General features: G+C 48.5%; 1 protein-coding gene across 2 annotated transcripts in view; it reads left to right on the plus strand.

The window, feature by feature from the left end:
• Nucleotides 1–16,542, plus strand: part of RNFT2 (ring finger protein, transmembrane 2) — a 72,857-nt gene extending 56,315 nt beyond the window's left edge. The window contains exons 7-11 of one of the 2 annotated variants that reach the window (XR_002123913.1): nucleotides 6,233–6,382; nucleotides 7,623–7,688; nucleotides 7,830–7,931; nucleotides 13,948–14,166; nucleotides 15,133–16,542. Coding sequence is in view for 1 of the 2 variants with exons in the window: in XM_019641665.1 (XP_019497210.1) it covers nucleotides 6,233–6,382; nucleotides 7,623–7,688; nucleotides 7,830–7,931; nucleotides 13,948–14,082 (453 nt within the window). In the remaining variant the exon portion in view is untranslated. Of the gene's footprint in view, nucleotides 1–6,232; nucleotides 6,383–7,622; nucleotides 7,689–7,829; nucleotides 7,932–13,947 lie in introns of both variants that reach the window. The other variant, XM_019641665.1, reaches the window with a different exon arrangement.
• Nucleotides 16,543–20,910: the final 4,368 nt, after the last annotated feature.

A 20,910-nucleotide genomic window follows, 5' to 3' on the forward strand; every position in this document is an offset into this window, starting at 1 on the left:
CTCATGGCAGCCCAGCTCCAGGTTGAGCTGTTGTTCAGCATCTTAGCTGTGGAGGGCAGTGTCACTGGCCCTCATATGTGGGATCCAAACTGGGGCCCTCTGGCGTCCCAAGCCAGCTCTTAACCAACGCGCCACTCAGCCGGCCCCCATTATTATTCTTGATGCAGAAAAGTATTTTATCTCTGTCTATCCATGCTTTATACATTTACGCTGCTAACAACTATCTGATTGTGCCTCCCCTCCCTTCCTCTGTACCCCCATAATACTTCAAATCATCTTTCTCATGCAGGTGCATTCTCAGAAATCCTCCTCTGTTCATTTCTTCTGCTCCTCGGCATCCCACTCTCCTTCATTCCTCACCCCCTTCCAGAGTCAGCCCTCTGTTATTTGCTTGTTTCCCATTTCCCGTTTGCCCCACCTCCCATCCTAGCAGTAAGGAAGTCAGAATAGAATCTGCCTTCCCGCCCCCTGGATCAGAATCTCAGTAGAGAACTCTCAGTACCCCAATCTTGTAGCAATTGCTGCCGCTCTGCCTTCACGGGTGGCAGGGAGGCCAGACGGCTCATAATCTGATCGCTTTCCTTGTTCTCTGACACCCCGGAGAAACCACACATTCCATTTGGTGGTCGTCAGAAATAACATGCTTAAGAAACCTGGAATTATAAAACTGCTTAATTAGAGAGAGATGGCTTCACTGGGATATGCCCAGTTTTCCCCGGTGGTTTTATCTCCTTCTCCAAGTGGCCCGCCCCCTGGCAGCTAATTGCTACCTTTAGCGTGGCGCCATACAGGCACTCACCCCCTTTATTTCATTTTCTGTGACATTGGTGCTTGCTTAGAAAGAGACGTTTTCTCTTTCATGTTCCAACTCTTTTTCTTCATCAGCAAACTCGAGGAAGTTGATGTGAGTAATGAGGGTGGAATCATTAGCTTCAGTGGTCCCCAGTTATTAAATGAGCCCCTACAATGTGCTATATGCTGGGGAGAGGACCAGGAGCTAAATTACCTTTACGCTTACGGGGCTCCCCGTCCAGTGGGACAGACAGATACCAAAATAATGTTTTAAATATTGTGAGAAGTGCTCTGAAGGATTGATTTAGAGGGTGTAACAGAAACACCTAATTTAATTAAGGAGTTGGGGAGGCTCCTAACATAGAAGTTAACAATTAGCTGAGACCCAAAATGTTTGCTCGGCAAAGAGTAGGGGACCAGTATTCCGTCTGCAGAGGAAGAGCTTGGTCGATATAGTGAAGCAACTGAAAGAAGGGCTGCGAAGCTGGTACTTGAGCCTGCTCTGAAATTCTGGGATGTGTTGGAGTTCCCATCATCGGTTTTGGAAGTAAAGGGGGGAGGAAGAGGAAAGAGGGGCCATCAATGAGTGGGAGGGAAAAAGAAGGGAAGGAAAGAAAGACGGATGGATGCATGGATTCATGGATGCATGCATGCATGGATGGGTGGATGGATGTATAGTTGGGTGGATGAATGGATGGGTGCATAGATGGATGCATGCATAGATGGATGCATGCATGCATAGATGGATTGATGGATGGATGGACGGATGTTAAGAAGAAAGGAAGACAGGAAAAGAGTTCTTTGGAGGTACACTTCGGAGGTTCAAGGAGGAGCAAGTTAAAGTTGGAAGCTGGGAGAGATTGGGCTGTTGGTCCAGAATGAGATGGAACTTGCAGTGGTTGGGAGCAGTTGAGAGCAGCGAGGGAAGCATGGGGCAGCTGAGGTTGGGTGGTTCAGAAAAACAGAGCTCACAGCATAGGTATTCTGCAGAGCTTGGGGCCTGCTGTCAGGACATGGACAGAGTTCAGCAGCCCTAGCCATCCACTGAGCTGCTTGCACCATTGCTCCAGCATCCATCACACCATTGGCATGTAAAACAAACATGGTGGCCATCCCCCGCATCTGTGCTCCCCAGTCACCGCCACCTTCCCACAGGCAGCAGAAGGAAACCAGTATTTCCCTCCAGGGGAATATTTCCAGGTATCAGGGACTGCTGGGAGTCCAGAGTGGGGAAGATGGCCCCTTGGGAAGCAATGACCTCACAATGAGGAGGCAGCCAAACAGTTACAGAGATCAGGCAGTGGGATGAGAGGTCGACTGGATGCCCTTCCTTGGTCCTTACCAGAAGTGGGCACATCTGCTTCAAGGGGTCCCCTTCCAAGGGGCCTGTGTCCAGCCCATCAAGATGGAATATAACTGGGTGGCTCTAAAATCTCTGTATCCACTTTCCACATACATCATCCATTTGATGGATGCGTAGCATGTTTTTATAACCTTTTCTCCCCCTGTAATTTAAACGTATCACATGATCAGTACAAACAAATTAGAAAAGGCAGAAAAACACAAAGAAAAGGAGTGTTTTCTGCCTTCTGTACCTTTTCCACTTGGCACTAGAGTCATGAGCCTTTCCCTGAGTCAATAGATATCCATCACCAGGATAATTTCTTTTTTAACTTTTTATTTTGACATAATTTTAGACTTAAAGGAAAGTTGTAAAAAGAGTGCAAGGTCCCATATACCCTTCACCCAGCCTCCCCTAATGTTACTATCTGATTGAACTATGGTGCAGGTAGCGAAGCCAGGAAGCCTGCACCCATATCAGTACTAAACTATAGACCGTGCTCAGATTTTGCCAACTGCCCCACTCACTTATTTTTCCTACCCCAGGATCGAATCCAAAATCCCACATTGCATTTATATGTCATGTTTCTTAATCTACGATCTGACAATTCGTTGGTCTTTTCTTTGTCTCTTGTGACCTTGACACTTCCGAAGAGTGCTGGACAGTTACTTTGTAGACAGTGATTTGAGCTTTGTCTCTTGTTTTCTCCTGATTCAATTGGGATTATGAGTTTTTGACCAGAATACCACAGAGATGATACTGTATTCTTCTCAGTGCATCCTATCAGGGATGTTAACCTTGATTGTGGGTATGTGTCCTGGGTTTCTTTCCTGTGAAGTACCTATTTTTCAGGATAATGTTCGAATGGCTGTATGGCTTTCCATCATAGATCTCTACGATAATCAGACCCTCTCTTTGTATGTTTGGTTTGTTACTTGTTTTTGTTTGTGCTGTTACAAAGAATGCGGCACTGACCATTCCTATGGGCACATCTTAGCACACACCCCTGATTATTTTATTAGGATAAGTTCCTACAAGTGGAATTGCTGGAGCAAAGATTATTTACATTTTAAGGCTATGCATGCCGGGGACAGGGCTATTTGTTTCAATGTTTCTTTGTTCATTGGCTTCCATCAGTTTTATTGAGGTATAATTTAAAAATACAATAAAATGGGGGCGGCTGGTTAGCTCAGATGGTTAGAGTGCAGTGCTCATAACACCAAGGTTGCCAGTTCAATCCCTACATGGGCCACTGAGCTGCACCCTCCACAACTAGATTGAAACAACTACTTTAGAGCTCATGGGTCTTGGAAAAACACACTGTTCCCCAATTAAAACACAAAACAAAACAACAAAATGCAGAGATTTGAAGCGTATGTTAAATGAATTTTGGCAAATATATACACCCATGTAACCACCATCCCAATCACAAGATAAAATATTTCCATCACTCCCCAAAATTCTTTGACGCCCCCCTGCAGTCAGCCCTCCCCCCACACCTCAGGCAACCACTGATCTGATTTCTATCACTACACGTTAGTGTTACCTATCCTTGGACTTCATAAACATCAGAATTATACAATGTATACTCTTTTATAGCTGTCTCCTTTGATGTAATGTCTGTGAGTTTCATCCACATTGTTGAGTAGATCAGCTATTTGTTCATTTTTATTGCCAAGTAGTGTCCTATTGTATAAATATGCCACAATTTGTTTATCCACTCCTCCACGGGTGGACTTTTGGGCTGTTTCCAGTTTAGGAAGATTATGTATGAATAAAGCTGCTGCGACCATTAGCGTACAAGTGGACGTATGTTTTCATTTCTCTTGGGCACACACCGAGGAGTGGAATTGCTGGATCATAAGTAGGTGTATGTTTAACTTGATTAGACACAACAGGCTGGGGCCATTTTCATCTTCATTTTATTGGGTTGTCGGAAAAGTCATGACGTATTTTTTTTATGTTTTCTATGCAAAAATGCATCATGACTTCTGACGACCCAATATAACACAGGCCACAGAAAGCTTGAGGGACTTGTCCAAGGGCAAAGGGAGGAAGGGAAATAGAATTTGTTGAGNTCTTCTTCCTGGCTCGCTCTTCTCTTTTTTTCTGTTTTTTATTTTGAGATATAAATTACGTACTGTACAGTGCTCTAATTATAAGTATACAAAGCTCCATGAGTTTTTACATATGTATGTCCATATGTTTCTAGATATTAGCGCTCTCCAATAGAAATATAATGCAAGCCACATACATAGGCAATTTAAAATGTTCTAGTAGCCACATTAAACAAGTAAAAAGGAACAGGTGACATTAATCTAATAATATATTTTCTTTATCCCAGTATGTCCAAAGTATTAATCATTTCAACATGAAATCAATATAAAAAAATTTTAATGAGATACTTTACCTTTTTGTTTTTTCTAAGACTGAAATTCCCTGTATATTTTGTACTTTCAGTATATCTCAATTCAGATTCAGCCATATTTCAAGTGCTTAATAGCCACATGACAAGGGGTTACTGTATTGGGCAGCACAGATAGAGAACATTGCAAGTACCCAGAAGTCTCCTTCATTCACCTTTCTGGTCAGTACTCCTGCCAACCGGACCCATTCTGAATTTTCTCATCCCTCTTCAGTTTTCTCCCACCACACACACCTTGTATCTTTTCTTCTCTTTCCTTACATCTCACTTGATCTCCTGGAGTCTCCTTGTTTCTGTTCCTCATGATGGCTCAAAGCAGGAGATGGGAAGTCAGACCGGATTGAAATCCTGGCTCTACCTCTGTCCACAAACCTGGACGACCTGCCTGGCCTCTGCAAGCCTCTTTCCTTGCCTGTTGACTGGAGGGCCTAATAGTGTCCATAACGTAGGGTTATCAGAGTGTGGGGGCAGCAGGCAGGTAATGTGTTTCACAGAGAAACTTTCACCACCAAACTGCGAGCCAGCCCCTAGTTCTCTTTTTCTGCTAGTTTCTGTTCTTTTCCATCCTTTTTTTTTTTTTTAAATATTTTATCGGGGAATTGGGGAAGGGAACAGTGTTGGGGAATTGCGGAAGGGGAACATTGTGTTTTTCCAGGACCCATCAGCTCCAAGTCAAGTTGTTGTCCTTCAATCTTAGTTGTGGAGGGCGCAAGCTCAGCTCCAAGTCCAGTTGCCGCTTTCAATCTAGTTGTGGAGGGTGCCATTCCACACAAGAGTCCAACCGGCAACCTAATTGTTAAGAGCATGCGCTCTAACCAACTGAGCCATCCGGCCACCCGTTGGCAGCTCAGCGCAGGCACAGCTTGGGTGCAGCTCACTGGCCCATGTGGGAATCGAACCGGCAACCCTGTTGCTCAGAGCTTGCGCTCTTAACCAACTGAGCCACCCAGCTGGCCCTGTTCTTTTCCATCTTGTAATTCTTTCACTAGCTTAGTCTCCCACACTCAATTCCCCCCTCCCTTGACTCTGTTGAGCTTTCTCATCTGAGAAATGGGAATAGATCACAAGTGCCCCACTAGGGGAGCATTTGATGTGCAATTCCTGGCCATAGCGAGTGCTTAATAATAAGAAGATGTCTTTCTTCTGCTTTGCTCCTCCTCCCTGACCTCATTTGCCTGGTCTCTCACTCCTGGGTTCCCTTTTCCTTCTGGCCTCTAACTCTGTCCTTTCTCTCGTCTCTTCTGCCCACATTCTCTTTTTCCTCTGTTTCTACCTCTTTCCCTACCGGCCTGCATTCTTCTAGCCTGCCTTCTACTCCCAGTCCCCTCTACACTTCTGTTTCCCAGCACCACTCCTGGGCACACTGGTCTGAATTCCGTTATGAAGCTCTCCCCTATGCCCAGCATCCTCAAGAGGGAGAAGACCAAGATTGAGCCAGCCTGCCCCTCAGCTGATGGTCGCTGTTCCAGCTGTTTTGTTCTTAAGAGCTCTGTCAGCTGTGGGGCCCCCTCCCCCCTTCCCCCNTGAGTGCTTTGCAAAGCTGATTAATGGCCTGCCTGTGACCTGGAATGTCATTACTGCCCGGGCTGCGCCCCCCTCCCACCCCTCACCCCCGACTGGGTCCTTTGGGTCTTTACTGCTAATAATAATTGATGCTTTCTGTGTGGTTGCAGGGAAAGTTCTATCTGGTCATCGAGGAGTTGAGCCAGCTGTTCCGATCACTTGTCCCCATCCAGCTGTGGTATAAATACATCATGGGTGATGACACCTCCAACAGCTACTTTCTGGGAGGGGTCCTCATGATCCTCTACAGCCTCTGCAAGGTGAGGTGCCCCGAGGGTCCCATGTACTGGCTGGGCCTGGGGAACAAGTGGGGAACTTGGAATAGCACTCTAATCTCTCTTTTTTTCAATTGAGGTAAAATTCATACAACACCAAACTCCGTGACATTTAGCAGATTCACAGCGTAGTGCCACCACCACCTCTATCTACTTTCAAGACGTGTTCATCACCCCGAAAAGAAACCCTGTATCCATTAAGCAGTCACTCCCCATTCCTCCAACCTCCCACCCCCAGCCCCTGGCAACAACTATCCTTCTTTCTGTCTCTATGGATTTGTCTGTCCTGGACATTTCATATAAATGGAATCATACAATGCGTGACCTTGTGTGTCTGGCTTCTTTGCCTTAGCGTCATGTTTCCAGGGTCCCTCCACATTGTAGCACGTATTGGTACTTCACTCTTTTTTATGGTTAAATCCACCCTAATTTCTTGCCCATAAAGCTCACCATATGATTTACCATTTCACATAGTCTTCTTCACAACAACGCTTCAAGATACCTACTGTTACTACTCCCATTTTATGGGCAAGGGAGCTGAGACTCAGAGAGAAGTAACTTGCCCGGTGTCGCTCAGCCAGAGAGAACAGCACGCACGTCAAACCCAGTCAGCCTGCCTCCAAAGCCTGCAGCTCTTAGCCCACGAACGACACTGCCACCAAGCTTGTTTTCTGTTCCTCTTAAACTGCACACCCTCCACTCTGCAGATCAGTATGGATGCTTCTTTCTTCATCATTAGTACAAATCAGCACCCCACCCCCCCGACCCTAACAATAGGTACACCCTCCTCTTTTCTCTTTCTTTCTCTGTTTCTGGCTTTAGAGAATACTGGGGGGATGCATGTGTTCTTCTCTTTCCTCCTCCTAGCAGGACTAGCCAGGCAATCCATCTTGCCTGCTGATCCTGGTCAACTCGTCAGGGCTGACTGGAGCCTGAGATGGAGAAGGATTATCAGGCCCTGGCTGGCCTCAGAAGAAGAGTGCTGTGCTCGATTCGCAATGCCTGCCTTGGGCTTGGGAATGGGAAAATGCCTGTATTTGCTATCCTGGCCCAGGTAGCCTGGGATGCTGTTGATGTAAGGCAGGAAGACCAAAGCCAAGCAAAACTGATGGAAATGAAGAGTTCAGAGGCAAAGATGAGGGGGCCCATGGGGGCTCTGGAGTGGCGAGAGAGAACCTGTATGAGCCTTGGATACTTTTCAACCATCACCCCTCTCTCCTTTCAGTCCTTCGACATCTGTGGCCGTGTGGGCGCAGTTAGGAAAGCCCTGAAGCTTCTCTGCACCTCTCAGGTGAGTCTGGTTCATGTGGTCCTGGCCAGAATCACAGGAACCAGGAGCCAGGAGCCGGAAACAGATGTCGCCATGCCTCTGAGGGTACTGCTCCAGCGAGGGTCCACAGCTGTGTTTGTCTCTCTCCTTTCCTGCAAACAGAATTATGGCGTCCGGGCCACTGGGCAGCAGTGCACAGAAGCCGGCGATATCTGTGCCATCTGCCAGGCCGAGTTCCGGGAGCCTTTGATCCTCATGTGCCAGGTGAGCAGGGCTGGGCGGGGCCATCAGAGACTGAAGCTGGGTGATCGGCAGGCCCCACCCCATTCAAAAGTCTCAGGTCCCTTGACCAGGCTTCTGGGCTCTGGGATGGGTCTTTAAGAACAGTGTGGGCAAGACTAGAGTCAGCCAGACCCAGGTTCAAATCTCAGCTCTGCCTCTTACTCACTGGGTGGCCTTGGGCAGGTTGCTTCACCTCTCTGAGCCTCAGTTTCATTGGTAAAATGTCGAAAATGAAAAAACCCTGCATGCCATAGTGTCAGATTCATCCTGAGTATGAATCCCAGCAGCACTCTGGACCCTGGGTGGGTCACTCCATCTCCCTGAGCCTCGGTTTAAAAATATAAAATGGGTATCCCAATCATGCCTGCTTCATAGAGCTATCGTTATTCTTATATGAGATCATCTCTGGAAAGAGCTACATTTAAATTATTCAGCCATCAAACTTGTTATTATAATTATTAGTATTGTCCTTATTATTGTTGCCATTTGTCCTCATCATTTGTTGTGGGTCGCCAACCCATCGCGGTAAGTACTGATCAGTCCTTTCTATTATAGCTCCCTAAATGCATCCCTCCTCCTTCTGACATCAGGGGCTGAGATGTCAATTCAGCAAATGTGTATGAGTCAAGCATCCTATCAGACACCAGGGAGGGAAGGCAGAGGGCTCACAGACCCTGTCCCCTCCTCTGGAAGCCCGCGGGCTCCTTGGGGAGACAGGCACATACATAAATAACCATGAAACAAGGCAGGCGGTGATAAGTGCTGTGTAAGAGAGATTCATGCAGCCTCCCAGGGGACCAGGATAGAGCACGCTGAGCTCCTGGTTGGAAAGGCTTTTTGGAGGAGGCCTCGCCTGCAGACGAGAAGGAATGGGTGAGCATATGGATCACCCACCAGCACCACCTTCCAAGGGTGAGAAGAAGGCAGGAGGTGGGGTCTTTTTTGGCATCCGCAAAATGTTTTCTGTTTTTGCTGTTTGCGGATTTTAGGAGGTTTGTTTCTCCTTTTATTTTCCTTTTATTTATTTTAAAATTGAGACTATATTTGTCTGACTCAAAATTCAGACTAAGGAATTCATGAGTGAGGCGTCATGATGACTAAAAGCAATGTGGGACCTGGTCTGGGTCCTGGAACAGAGAAAGGACATGAGTAGGAAAACTAGTCTGATGAAATCCGAAGAAAGGCTGGAGTTTAGTCAATAGCAATGTATCTGTGTGACAAATGGACCACGGCAATGCACGATGATAATATTAGGGGTAACAAAAGCTGGAAGAGGGGTACGTGAAGACTTTTGGTACTAACTGCAACTTCTGTAAGCCTAAAATTATTCCCAAATAAAAACTTATGTTAAAAAGTGTTTTAAAGATATAAAAAGGAAAGTGGTGGCAGGCCTCCTACCCGTCCCCAGCTCTCCAGTTCCCTAAATACCCACCCACACGGGCAACCATTGTTACCAGTTTCCTGTATATCTTTCCAGAGATGCTTTATGGAATTCACACACACACACACACACACACACACGAACGTCTTTTTTCAAGACATAAGTTCTTGCGTATTCCACCTAAGCTGCATTCTGCATCTTCCCTTTTTGACTTGAAACTCTGACTTAAGAAATTGCTCTTCATGTGCCTGTCATCCCATTTCATGGATAGACCACACTTGTTTTACCATCCTCCTCTCGGTGGGCATTGAGTAGCTTACCATCTTTTGTTAGTACAAACGTGGCTGTCGCGAGAGGTCAGAAATGGGGAGCCGTATAGCACCTACCTGGGCCCACCGTGTTCACTGAGCGAGCTAATGCAAGCGACGCATTTAGAACTACGCCCGGCACGTGGTCAGGGTTCCATAAATATTAGCTCTTGTTGGCACGCCTTCCATTTCACACATGTGCAGGCTCTTGGTAGGATAAATTCCTAGTGGTGGAATTACTGGGTCAGAGGGTATACAGTTTTGACAGATATTGCTAAATTGCCCTCCATAAAGAGTGTATCCGTTTACGTTCCCAGTGCGGAGTGCGACACGACCTCTTGCTCCTCTCCCTCACCAACACGCCGCGTTATCGAGCTTTTTTTGAGCTTTGCCAACCTGACAGGTGACAAACGCTATCTCAGTGCAGTTTTAATTTGCATTTCCCTAATTATGAGCTCAGTTGAGCATCTTTTCATACGCTTCAGAGCCATCTGTATTTCCTTCTCAGTAGCAGCGATTATTTGAACATGATGTCAAGGTGAAAGTCTTCCTTCTTCCCTTCTGGCACATCTCTCCAAGCCTTAGTTTGTTTGTCTCTCCCCCATTCTTCTCCTGGTACCAGTCTTCCCAGAGCTGGATTAGAATTCATGGGAGGGGGTGACACCATTGTCCGAGAGCTAGGAGCAACGGCCACACCCAGTGGTGGTCGAAGCCCCCAAACACGGCCAGGCAGAGCACACGTCTCAGACCTGCTCTGCTGCTGTGAGCCGGGCCTGAAATGGCCGAGATGACTTCCACAGATGAAAGGGCATAGTTAATTCCTAAATATATTGAATGAATGAATGAATGAATGAATGAATGAATGAAATGTTTCTCCCTCAATAAAGGCTTCCTTGACTCTGCTTCTCCAGACTAGTTGGTGCTCCAGCTATACTGCCTCATAGATCCCTGCGTTTTTCCTTCATGGCTCTTATCCTAGTTGCCAGCTAGATAGTTAATTAGGCAACTGGTTGTGTAAGGTCTGCCTCCTCTTTGCCAAATTATTAGCAACTTGAACGTGGTGACCAGGTCTATCTTGTTTAGCAGCAGAGTCACAGTGTTGACTCAGTAAATAGTGAGTGGATGGATGGATGGAATGGGATGGATGGATGGATGGGATGGGATAGAGATGGACAGTGGCCAGGTAGAGACATGGGTGAGTGAGTGCAAAGGTGGCTAGATAGAGGTATAAGTGTATGGGTGACTGGGTAGATGGTCAATGGATGGACAGATGGGTGGGTGAATAGGTGAGTAGATGGGTGGGTGAAACAATGGGTAGATGGATGGATACTTGGATGGATGGATGGATGGATGGATGGATGGATGGATGGATGGATGGATGGATCAGTGGATAGATGAACAGAAGGACAGATAGATGAAGAGCCCACTAGGCTAAAAGAACATCCTGTCTTTCCTTCAAAGGGTCATCAAGTTAAGATGAGTGTGTCACTCACACCCAGCCCCCATCTCCACCTTAGCCCGAGCCAGGGCCTGAGAAGCAGGTTGGCCATTGAAGGGCAGACACTGCACAGGGCCAGGGGTTATACCATTCCACTCGGACAGAACGCACTTGCCCCATTAGTCACTCCACAGTGTCATGGCGTGCCTCCTGCCAGGCCATAGGGGGTCAGAGCATAGGCATTCTGAACACAAAGTCAGAAACTTGGCTTAACTTAAAGCCTTCCCTGCCAAAGAGAAGAATCAGAGTATGACTAGAAAACAAACTGCCTTCCGGCTCTTCTGAGTTTGTTTTTTTTTGAGTGTTGATGATGTAAAGGAAAAGGAGCAAGAGAATGGGCACTCCAGTCGGCTTTGTGCTTCCAGGGGCCTCACACTTGATGCTCTGTGATAGCCCTTATCTGTTTTCATCCTTGCAGACATCTTGATGAGGAAATAGCAACTGTATTGTACAGAGGAGAATAGTCTGTGTTGTAACTCAAAAAGCCTGCTCTAATTCCTTGAGCAAAACCCAGGGAGTCTGGATGGAACTCGGGTGAGAGGAGGGTGACCCATTCAACCCCAGGGACTCCTCACCCAACTGCATGCTCCAGGAGACACAGCCCGGGAACTGTTCACAGCCCAGCATCGCCTGCATCCCCCACTGAGCGACCGGAAACCCACCCCAGCCCACACTTCCCAGCCCGGAAGCGCCCCTCCTTACCCTCCCTTGGTAGCGACCCAGCCCTTTCTCCAGATGCTCGAGGCAGCCTGGGATCATGCAAGCCTCTGGGTGGACTTCTGTTCCCTGAGTCTCTCACTTGAGCACCAGATTGTGTCCTGCCTCATTCCCTGACGAGGGGACTGTGAGCTCCTGGAGGGCAGGGACCAGGCTTCAATCATCCTAGTATCCCCAGGCGCTCCCATCTGCTCTGGCATTCATTTGTCAGCTGCATTTACAGAGCCCCGACTCTGTGCAGGTTTGGGGCTGGGCAGTGGGGATGCAACAGCAACAGTCGCTGGCCTTATGGGCAGCTGCTGGGCCTGCTGACCCCTGGGTCCTGCCCTCCAGACCATGGTGAGGATCCGGGCATGGCCTTCGAGTTCCATGAGGCCTGCTCACCTTCTCTCCCCTGCTGCCCTCCACCCACCTCACTGTAGCCACAGTGGCTGTCCTTGAGTGCCTCAGATGCCTTCCCGTCTCAGCTTTGCACAGCTCTTCCCTTCAGCCTGAAATACTCTGTCTCCACCCCTTCCCTTCACCCACTTAACTCCTATACATCTTTCAATCCTCAACACAAGTGTCCCCACCTCCAGGAAGCCTTCCTGGAGGCCCGCCCCCCTAATAAAACGGGTCCCCCTGTTACATACCCATATAGCACCATGAAGCTCCTTGAGATCACTATCCACAATTAGGCACCTACTGCATACCATGCTAGGAATGGGTTTACAAGAAGCTTCTGGTTTGGCATAGAGAGACAGAAAAGAGACAGACAGAATGTAATAAAAACTATTGCTGTGTAATAGCAACACTTATAGAGCACTTACTATTTGCCAGGCATTGTTCTAATGGCCTTCTTTCCTTATTTATTTTTTACTTTAAAAATATTGCCTAGATTTTTATATTAACACTGTCCCCACAGTTTTTATTTTGAAAAATTGCAACTCTACAGAAAAGTTGAAGGATAGTAGAATGAACACCCTTTTGTCCTTCGTGTAGATTCACTAACCGTTAACATTTTACCACATTTGCCTTTCTTGCGAATTTTCCCCGCTAAACCTGTTGCGTATAAGCTGCTGACATTTTGATTGTTCATCCCTAAATATTTCCGCATACATCTCCCAAGAACAAGGGCATTCTCTCCCATAACCACAATCCCACTATCACACCCAGGAAATGTTAAATTGATATAAAATGCCAGTACTCAAATTTCTCCAGTTGTCTTAAAAATATCCCTCATAGCTAGGGTTTTGCCCCCCATCCAGGATCCGATCAAGACTTACATACTTCATTTGATTGTCATGTCTAAGTGCTTTTAACGTTAGTTAATCTTCCTATGAGGGGAGTACTATGATCCCCATTTTACAGATGAGGAACGTGAGGCACAGGGAGGTTAAATCACTTGTCCAAGTCATAGCCAGAAAGTGGTGGACCCCGTTGTTTCCAGCCTCCCTGCATTTCTCCTGATCCCTGTGGTCTGTTCTCAACCCAGGTGCCAGAGGGATCTTTTACAAATGCAAATCATATCAAGCCACTCTGCTGCTCAGAGCCCTGCCATGGCTCCCTACTTCTCTCAGAATAAAAGCCAGAGCCCTCACAGTGGCCCACAAGGTCCTATGCAATCTGCAACCCCCCACCCCCGCCAACTCTCTGGCCTCATCTCCCCATCTCACGCACCACTCCAGGCTCAGCCACACTCTTCTTGCTGTTCCTCCCGCACACCAGGCACACTCCTGCCTCAGGGCCTTTGCACATACTGCCCCCTCTGCCTGAAGCACTCTTTTCCCAGATATCATCAGGACTCACTCCCGACCCTCCTCACGTTTTACCCAAATGTCAACATCTCAGTGACGTCCTCCCGGCCCACCTGTTTTAACGTTGCAGCTCTCCCAAGCGTGCCCTGTCCCCTCTTCCCTGCTTTCCATCTTAGCACTTGCAACAGACACGTTCTACATTTTAGAGATTCATTTTGCCAGTTGTCCCCCCAACTCCAGTGCAAGCTCCCTGAAGGCAGGAATTGTCAGTTTGGTTCACTGCTGCATCCCCAGCTCCTGAGACCAAGGTGGACGCTCGCTAAAGCAGCCCTGGTGGCACTCATTGCTGTCCCCGCAGCACGTGTTCTGTGAGGAATGCCTCTGCCTCTGGCTGGACCGCGAGCGCACCTGCCCACTCTGCCGCTCCGTTGCCGTGGACACCCTGCGCTGCTGGAAGGACGGGGCCACTTCTGCACATTTCCAGGTGTATTAGGGCCAAAGCACTGGCACGCCCAGGGAGATGGCGGAGGTCCAGTGTCGTTGGGTCCAGCTCTGCGGACTTCTGGGAAAACAGGCCGTAAGATGGACCTCCCCGCCTCCCGCCTTTCTCCACCTGCTCCCCTAAAGCCAGGCCCCTGGCCTCCCCACCTTCACCTTCCTCTCGATCTGGGGTCCGGTGTGTGCATCCTTCCCCTCCAAAGAGGAAACCTCCTAATTCAGACTGGGTCTCCTCCCAGGTAGGTCTCCTACCACCTCCAAGTCAAGGAACCGGGAATAGTCAGGGCCCCACCTGTCGCAGCTTGTTTTAATTGGAGGCGACCAAAATATCGGATGCTGCCACCTGGGGCAGGGCCTAGAGATCACTGCCTCCCCCCAGATAGCCCAGGTCTACAGATTAGGATCACTGTGAAGTCTTTTTCAAACCCAAATGCCGGGCCCCACCTTATACCGACAATAACTTAGTGTATCGGACATTTAGAGTGAGCCAGGCATGGCATGGCATCGAGCGTCCTGCCTGGGTGACCTCCTGTGATCCTCACAACAGCTCGGGGCTTGTTTCCTCCATGGTCCAGCTGAGAAAACGGAGGCACAGAGCTCGGTGTGGTAGCTATGCCAGGGTCACCCAGCTAGCAATGGTGAGTGGAGTTTCCAGCCCAGGCCTGCCTGGCTTCAGAGCCCGCACTCTTAACCACCGTGCTGACCCGCTGCTCAGACACTGCAGGCGTGGGGCCTGGCAAACGTGTTTTTTTTTGTTTTTTTTTTTTTAAAAAAACACAAGAGGCGGTTTTGATGTCCACGGTGGCCCAGGTGCACTCAGAATGTTAATGGTGAATGCTAGCTCCTGAAACCGAACTGTGGCTGGGCCCCCAGAAAGACATGGCCCGAAAATGGCTATTTTCCCAAGCTCTGGGCTGGGTGGGATTGCTCAGTCGTGTGTGGGTCCCCAAAAGGCCAGCTTCGGCCCAAAGGCAGATACCACTGGGTCTCCACACCCATCTGTATTTCTCTCCTCCTCCTATTCTTGTCCTCTCCCTCTCTGAAGTCGCAGGCTTGTCAACAGCCCCTTTGAACGTCACTTCTCCCCGGTAGCCTTCAGAGCAAAAGGGACGATCTACGTTATGGATTTGTCCACAAGCCAGAGTGGTGGCAGAGAGCACAAAAGCCCTCAGTGTTTCTGTAATCTCTGTAACAGCTACCAATCTCCACGACGGAACAGCCTCCCTCCCTGCTTTGAAATCTGGGAGAAGATGACATAGGTGATCACATAGAAGCCCCGGGAATCTTGCCTGCCCTACCCCTCTCCCAACTCTCCTCTCTCATTGTCAACCTCAGCACAACAGGCTGGCGCGGCGTTACAGAGAAAGCAATCTGGGTGGCTGTGAGCGGATTAGCAAGAAAGCCCCAGAAGAAATGGTGGGAATCTTGCTGCCACCCTGCTCTCAGACAGTATGAATATGCCCACACCCCATCCCCAGTAGACTCAGGACATGTGCCCGTCAGTGCAATCAAGTCAGGACCTTTTTTTTTTTTTTTCCCCTGACATCCCTGGCTCTCTTCTGGTACCCAGCAAGACATCCCTTCCAGGGCAGCGTGGCATCTTTCAAGCTCTGTTACTATGGCAATGGCCGTGATGTTACAATCCCACTTGCCTGGATAATCAAGTCGGAAGGGGAAGCGGAGGGAAATAGGACCTGGTGGACGTGGCTGCTCTGTCCCCCTTACACACACACACACACACACACACACACACACACGCACATGCACACACACATGCGCGCCTTGAAGAAGAACCAAAGGCAAGCAACAGGAGCTTCTGCAGCTGGTTTTTATCAGAAAGCTCTCCCTGCCTGCAGATGCCATCAAAGAGGCGAGAGCCATTGGGAGCTGGAGAAGGCTTATTAGAGGGACAGCGTGTGAAGGGGCAGATACAGCGTTCTCTTGGGAATCAGGCCTGGAATTCTGATGCTAAACTGCACGACTTCAAGAAATCACTTCACCTCCCTGTAGCCACCTCCAGGGTGACGAAAACCTAGTGTATTATCTCCTGGATCCAGGGCAACTAACAATGTTGACTACTGGGGAATACACCCATGGTTTTTGTCAGTTACACTCATGCCACGCCAAGAAAAAAAAGAGTCTGGCATTCTGCAAAGAACAAGCCATGCCTCTGACATGACAGCTTCACATGTAGGAGACACTCTGGGCCAGGTGGGATGATGTAGTTTAGGATTTTATTTATTTATCCCCTGCCCTCCGGGGAGAAGTCCTGTTCAGAGATTTTCTTTCGGATGGGAGGATTTCACTTCTGCTCTAGGGAGGCACAGTGGCCAGTGCAGGGTTTTCCAAACATCAGCCCGTGTGTGTGTTCCCCAACACAAGTGTCCCAACAGCCAAGAGTCACCATTGGGGAGAAAGAACAATGCCAGTCTCCCTCACCTGTCTTGGCGCTGAATCTCATTTGTTGTAAGCCGAATTAATCGAGTATCAGATGGGAGTACCCTGCTCTTCATATTTTATGATTCACTGACTCAAGTTCCACGAAGTCCTTGGCCATGGCCCTCTTAATGTAAAAGGCCTTGAGCGTAATAAATGCGAGGGAATCAAAAGGCACGCTTTGAGCCTGGATGGAACAGGTTCATCACCTTCCTAAGTGGAGAGGGAGAGGCATTGGAAGAACTCCAGGCGGCTCAGACGCCGGCTGGAAAGAGGAAGTGTGAAGCGAGCCCTGGAATCTCTCAGTACTTTTTGCTCTGGGCCAGACAGAGCCGCCTTTGGTGTTTTTAACGTCCCCCAACGTTCCATTCCGCCAATAAATATCATCTGTCGACGAAACGTATGTCCGTGGTCTTGAGTCTCCCGTCGCCTCCTGAGGCCAGGTGGAACTGTTTAGGAGAAACGCAAAGGAGCACTTTATGCCCTGGGTGGACAGCCGATGTTGGCTTTTCCCCAAAGCAGAGCCCCTTGAGTGGCACGTGATTTATTAAGGAAGTGCTCCCCGGAGAAACCAGCAAGGGATGAGTGGAACGGGGGAAGGAGAAGAGACCAAACAAGAGGGCGCCTTTCTGAGAAATGGCGGCTCAGTTGGGTACCGCAGGGGGCTCTGGAGTGTCCGTTACACCTCGGAGTTTGTCCCACCCTGAGATTTTTGTACTCCACACTGTCAGTCAGTCCTTGGCTATGGGGTTGATGGGTGGAGGGGACCTCTCAGGCTCTCCATTGAGGAGGCCCCAAGTCTCTGACTGTGTCCTATGCCACAGAGCACATGAGGTGCCGGATGAAACACAGAACTGGTAGAAGGGATCTGAAGGGATCTGGGTGTGGGTGGTTCACTGTAGATCGTGGGACCCGAATGTATAGGCTGATGTAAGAAGGGTTTTCCAGGGGCCAGATCATGATGGATATTTTCCATGTTAATTACAGTTGACCCTTGAACAACACGGGGGTGAGGGGTGCCAACCCCCTGTGCCGTCACAAATCCATATATAACTTTTGACTCCCCCAAAACTTAACTACTAAATAGCCTACTGTTGGCCTTACTAATAATATAAATAGTTGATTAACTCGTATTTTGTATGTTATGTGTATTATAGACCGTATTCTAACAATAAAGTAAGGTAGAGAAAAGAAAATGTTAAGAAAACCCTAAGGAAGAGAAAATACATTTACAGTACTTACTGAAAATATAGGCATAGAAGTGGGCCCGTGCAGTTCAAACCCGTGGTGTTCAAGGGTCAACTGTAGCAGCCCTCGGTGACAATTCTCGGGGCACTAGTATGAAGCCATCACAAAAACGTCATCAGGCAGAACTTTGGGGTTGCGATTACTTGAAAACCAACTCAGTGGTGGCTTAAATGAGAGAAGGACTTGATTTGGTTCGTGTAACAGTATGGGCTTCAGGTACAGCTGGATTCAGGGGCTCCTGTGATTACATTAGACTCGTGGCTTTCCAGCCCTCGATTCTGTTTTCCTCTGATGGTTTGATTTTCAGGCAGTCGGATCCCATGTGGTAGTAAGATGGGCCTGCAGCAGTTTCTCCTTATGTTCCACCATCTTCTCAAGCCCAGCAAAGAGAGCTTCTATTTCCCCAAAGCTCCAGCAGGAGTCCGAGGCTGACTCGTTAGTTTGTCCCCAAAGCAGTCACGTTAGCCTTGGAAACGGAACGCCGGCCAGGCCTGGGTCAGGTGTTGAGCCCAGGAGGTGGGGACAGAGGTGGGAGTCAACTGCTCTCAGTCACGTGGACTGAGTGGGGGAGGGGAGGACCCACCAAAACAAAGACAGGATCTATTTTCTAGGAGAACAACCTGTCCTCAACCCACTATTCTTAGGAAGATTCTAGAACTTGGTCTTTTGGTACATCTCAGACCAGGTAAATGCAGGCCAGAGTACCCTACCCGAGTGGCCATTTGCCTGTAGTTGGAGACATCAACCTGCAGGCTCATTAGCATGTCTACCTGATGACGTACCTAAGTGATGGCTTTGTGCACTGACCTTGAACTGTTCGATAAGTTACCGCGGTCCAAGGGTAACTATTTATGCCAACCCTCCCTTTGGGGGCGTTTCTCAGAAATACAAGGGAAAGAAGGGAGGTGAGTTTGTGGCCTTCAGCCCCAGGGAAGGTTGGGGTGGGCAGCTAGAGCCTCCTGTCATCTTTAGGGCCCAACCTTCCACAAAGAAATGAAAACACAGAGGTCTTTGGCTGGAAGCGCACAACCAGTTTTTTAATAAAGTCATTACAAATATGTACAAAGCATCTCCAAGGTATGAAATTCCTCTTACAAAAGAGCAAATGAACCAGCAAGGTCAGAACCCAGAACGGAATGTCCCCAAGCTTTATTGCCTCTCCAGCCGGGCCAGAGGCCTCACCGAGGTTCCAAACACCCCACAACCATCCCCACCCCATACACACACAGGCTCCTGGGCGCTTATAGTGCAAAAGACCTTGGGGAGAACTTGAGGGTTCAGGTGGGAGAGGGGACAGGAAAGAGGTACGAAAAGCTTCCCATGTCCTAGGAAGTAAGTCACACAGGCCCTGTGTGCAAATCGATGCTCCTCCCAGGGACCTTCTAGAAATCAGGAACACAAAGGGCAGGGGACAAATACATAAGCCCCAAGTAAACCATCTAGCCCGCCCTGCAGTGTCCCCAAATACAATACACAATCGTCCTACGTCAGGCTTTCCTGTTCCCTGAAGGGCCCCCGGCTAGGGCTTGCCCTTGAACTAGCTAGCAATGCCTTGGGACCAGCTCAGGAAGGACCTAGCCTAACAGGACCGTCAGCTCATGGGCTTGGGAGATCACACAGACCTGAGTCCAAATCTTGGCTCAGCCACTTCACTCCTTGTGTGGCCTTAGGCTAAGCTACGTTGCATAACCTCTGAGCCTCAGCTTCCTCACCTGTAAAATGGGAATAATAGCAGTACTATCTTCCAGAGTAGGGGTGAGGAATAGCTGAGGGGGACGTGTGTAAAGCACTAGCCCAGTGCTCGGGAGCAGTGAGCACTCCACAAACAGCTCTCACGACTGTGTGAAGCGGCAAGAACCAGTCTCTTCGTTCGCTGGAAATGAGTTAAGATTGTAGGCTCTTTAATTGCTTTCATGATCGTGTGGCGCTCGGTAAATATAAATACTATAGAACAATCTGCCAGCAAGGCTTGGAGTCACAGCAATGACCTGACAAATCTGTTAAAAACTGTGAACCAGACTGAGAAGGGACATGTAGCATTGTTTGTTCCAAGCAGGGCTGCCCCTCCAACAAATGAATAAGTAAGTCTTCCCAGATGGGGTTCTACAACCTGGCACATCGTAGGTGCTCAGTAAATAGGTGTTGAGAGAACAGATTAAAATTTCAAAAATAAACGTTCTGTGTAAGCTTTAAAATGACACTGTGACATCAACTTCCTCTTTCTGTCAGCTCCCATGGGACTAGGTCAGGGTATCTAGCCTGCCCCCTGTCACCCCTACCCCCAAAGCTTCTGATCCTCTGACTGGTCCAGGGAGACTTACAAAGAGGAATTAGTATCAACATAGGAGAAAACCCGTGTTCTGGTCACTGCAGCTAATGCCAGGTGGACACTCAAAAAGTTCATAATGGCAAACCAGTGTCCCCAAAAGATACTTGTGTAGGATCGGAGGATTCTCCCAATTTCCCAGCAAGGGGAAGTGGTATTTTGCCGTTGTCAGAAACGATATAATAGAGCTAGGAGTACATGAGATCAGATACGTAAATTGTGAAATCAAAGTCACAGCTCCATTGTTCTGTGACAGTATTGTTTAAATCACCATTTGTCCTCAACATAGAAAGGAATTTTAAAACGAGACCACTGGAAGACGTGAAAAAGAAGTCTCCAGCATCCCAATGAAAGAGGAAAAAAATAGGAGTTGCGTTCTCAGAGACGCTCATGGCCCAGGACCATGGACAGCAGCCAAAGAGGCAATTCGGCTCCCCCAAAGAAACCTGTTACTCAAGCTACCTTTATGCCAAGTGGAATATGAAATGGAACCCCAAATTTGAAAAGGAGAAAAGAGACCTTCTTTCATTGTGGAAGATGGGGTAGGGGAGAGAAGCTTCCAAAGGGGAATGGGTCTACTTTGGAATGTTGAAGTCCCCAGGGACTGCAATCCCTAGCGCTCCTGGACTCCCACCCTTTGAGAACAACCAGCTCCATCAGGAAGGAGGAGACCCTTCTGTTTGCTCCTCACCTCATTATGCAGCAAGCTACCTAAACAATGATCTCAGAGTCCTCCCTCTGCTTTGCAGGCGCGCACACACACACACACACACACAAACACACACACACACACACACACACACACACACACAC

This window comes from Hipposideros armiger, unplaced genomic scaffold (genome assembly GCF_001890085.2).
Source record: "Hipposideros armiger isolate ML-2016 unplaced genomic scaffold, ASM189008v1 scaffold_62, whole genome shotgun sequence".
NCBI lineage: Eukaryota > Metazoa > Chordata > Mammalia > Chiroptera > Hipposideridae > Hipposideros > Hipposideros armiger.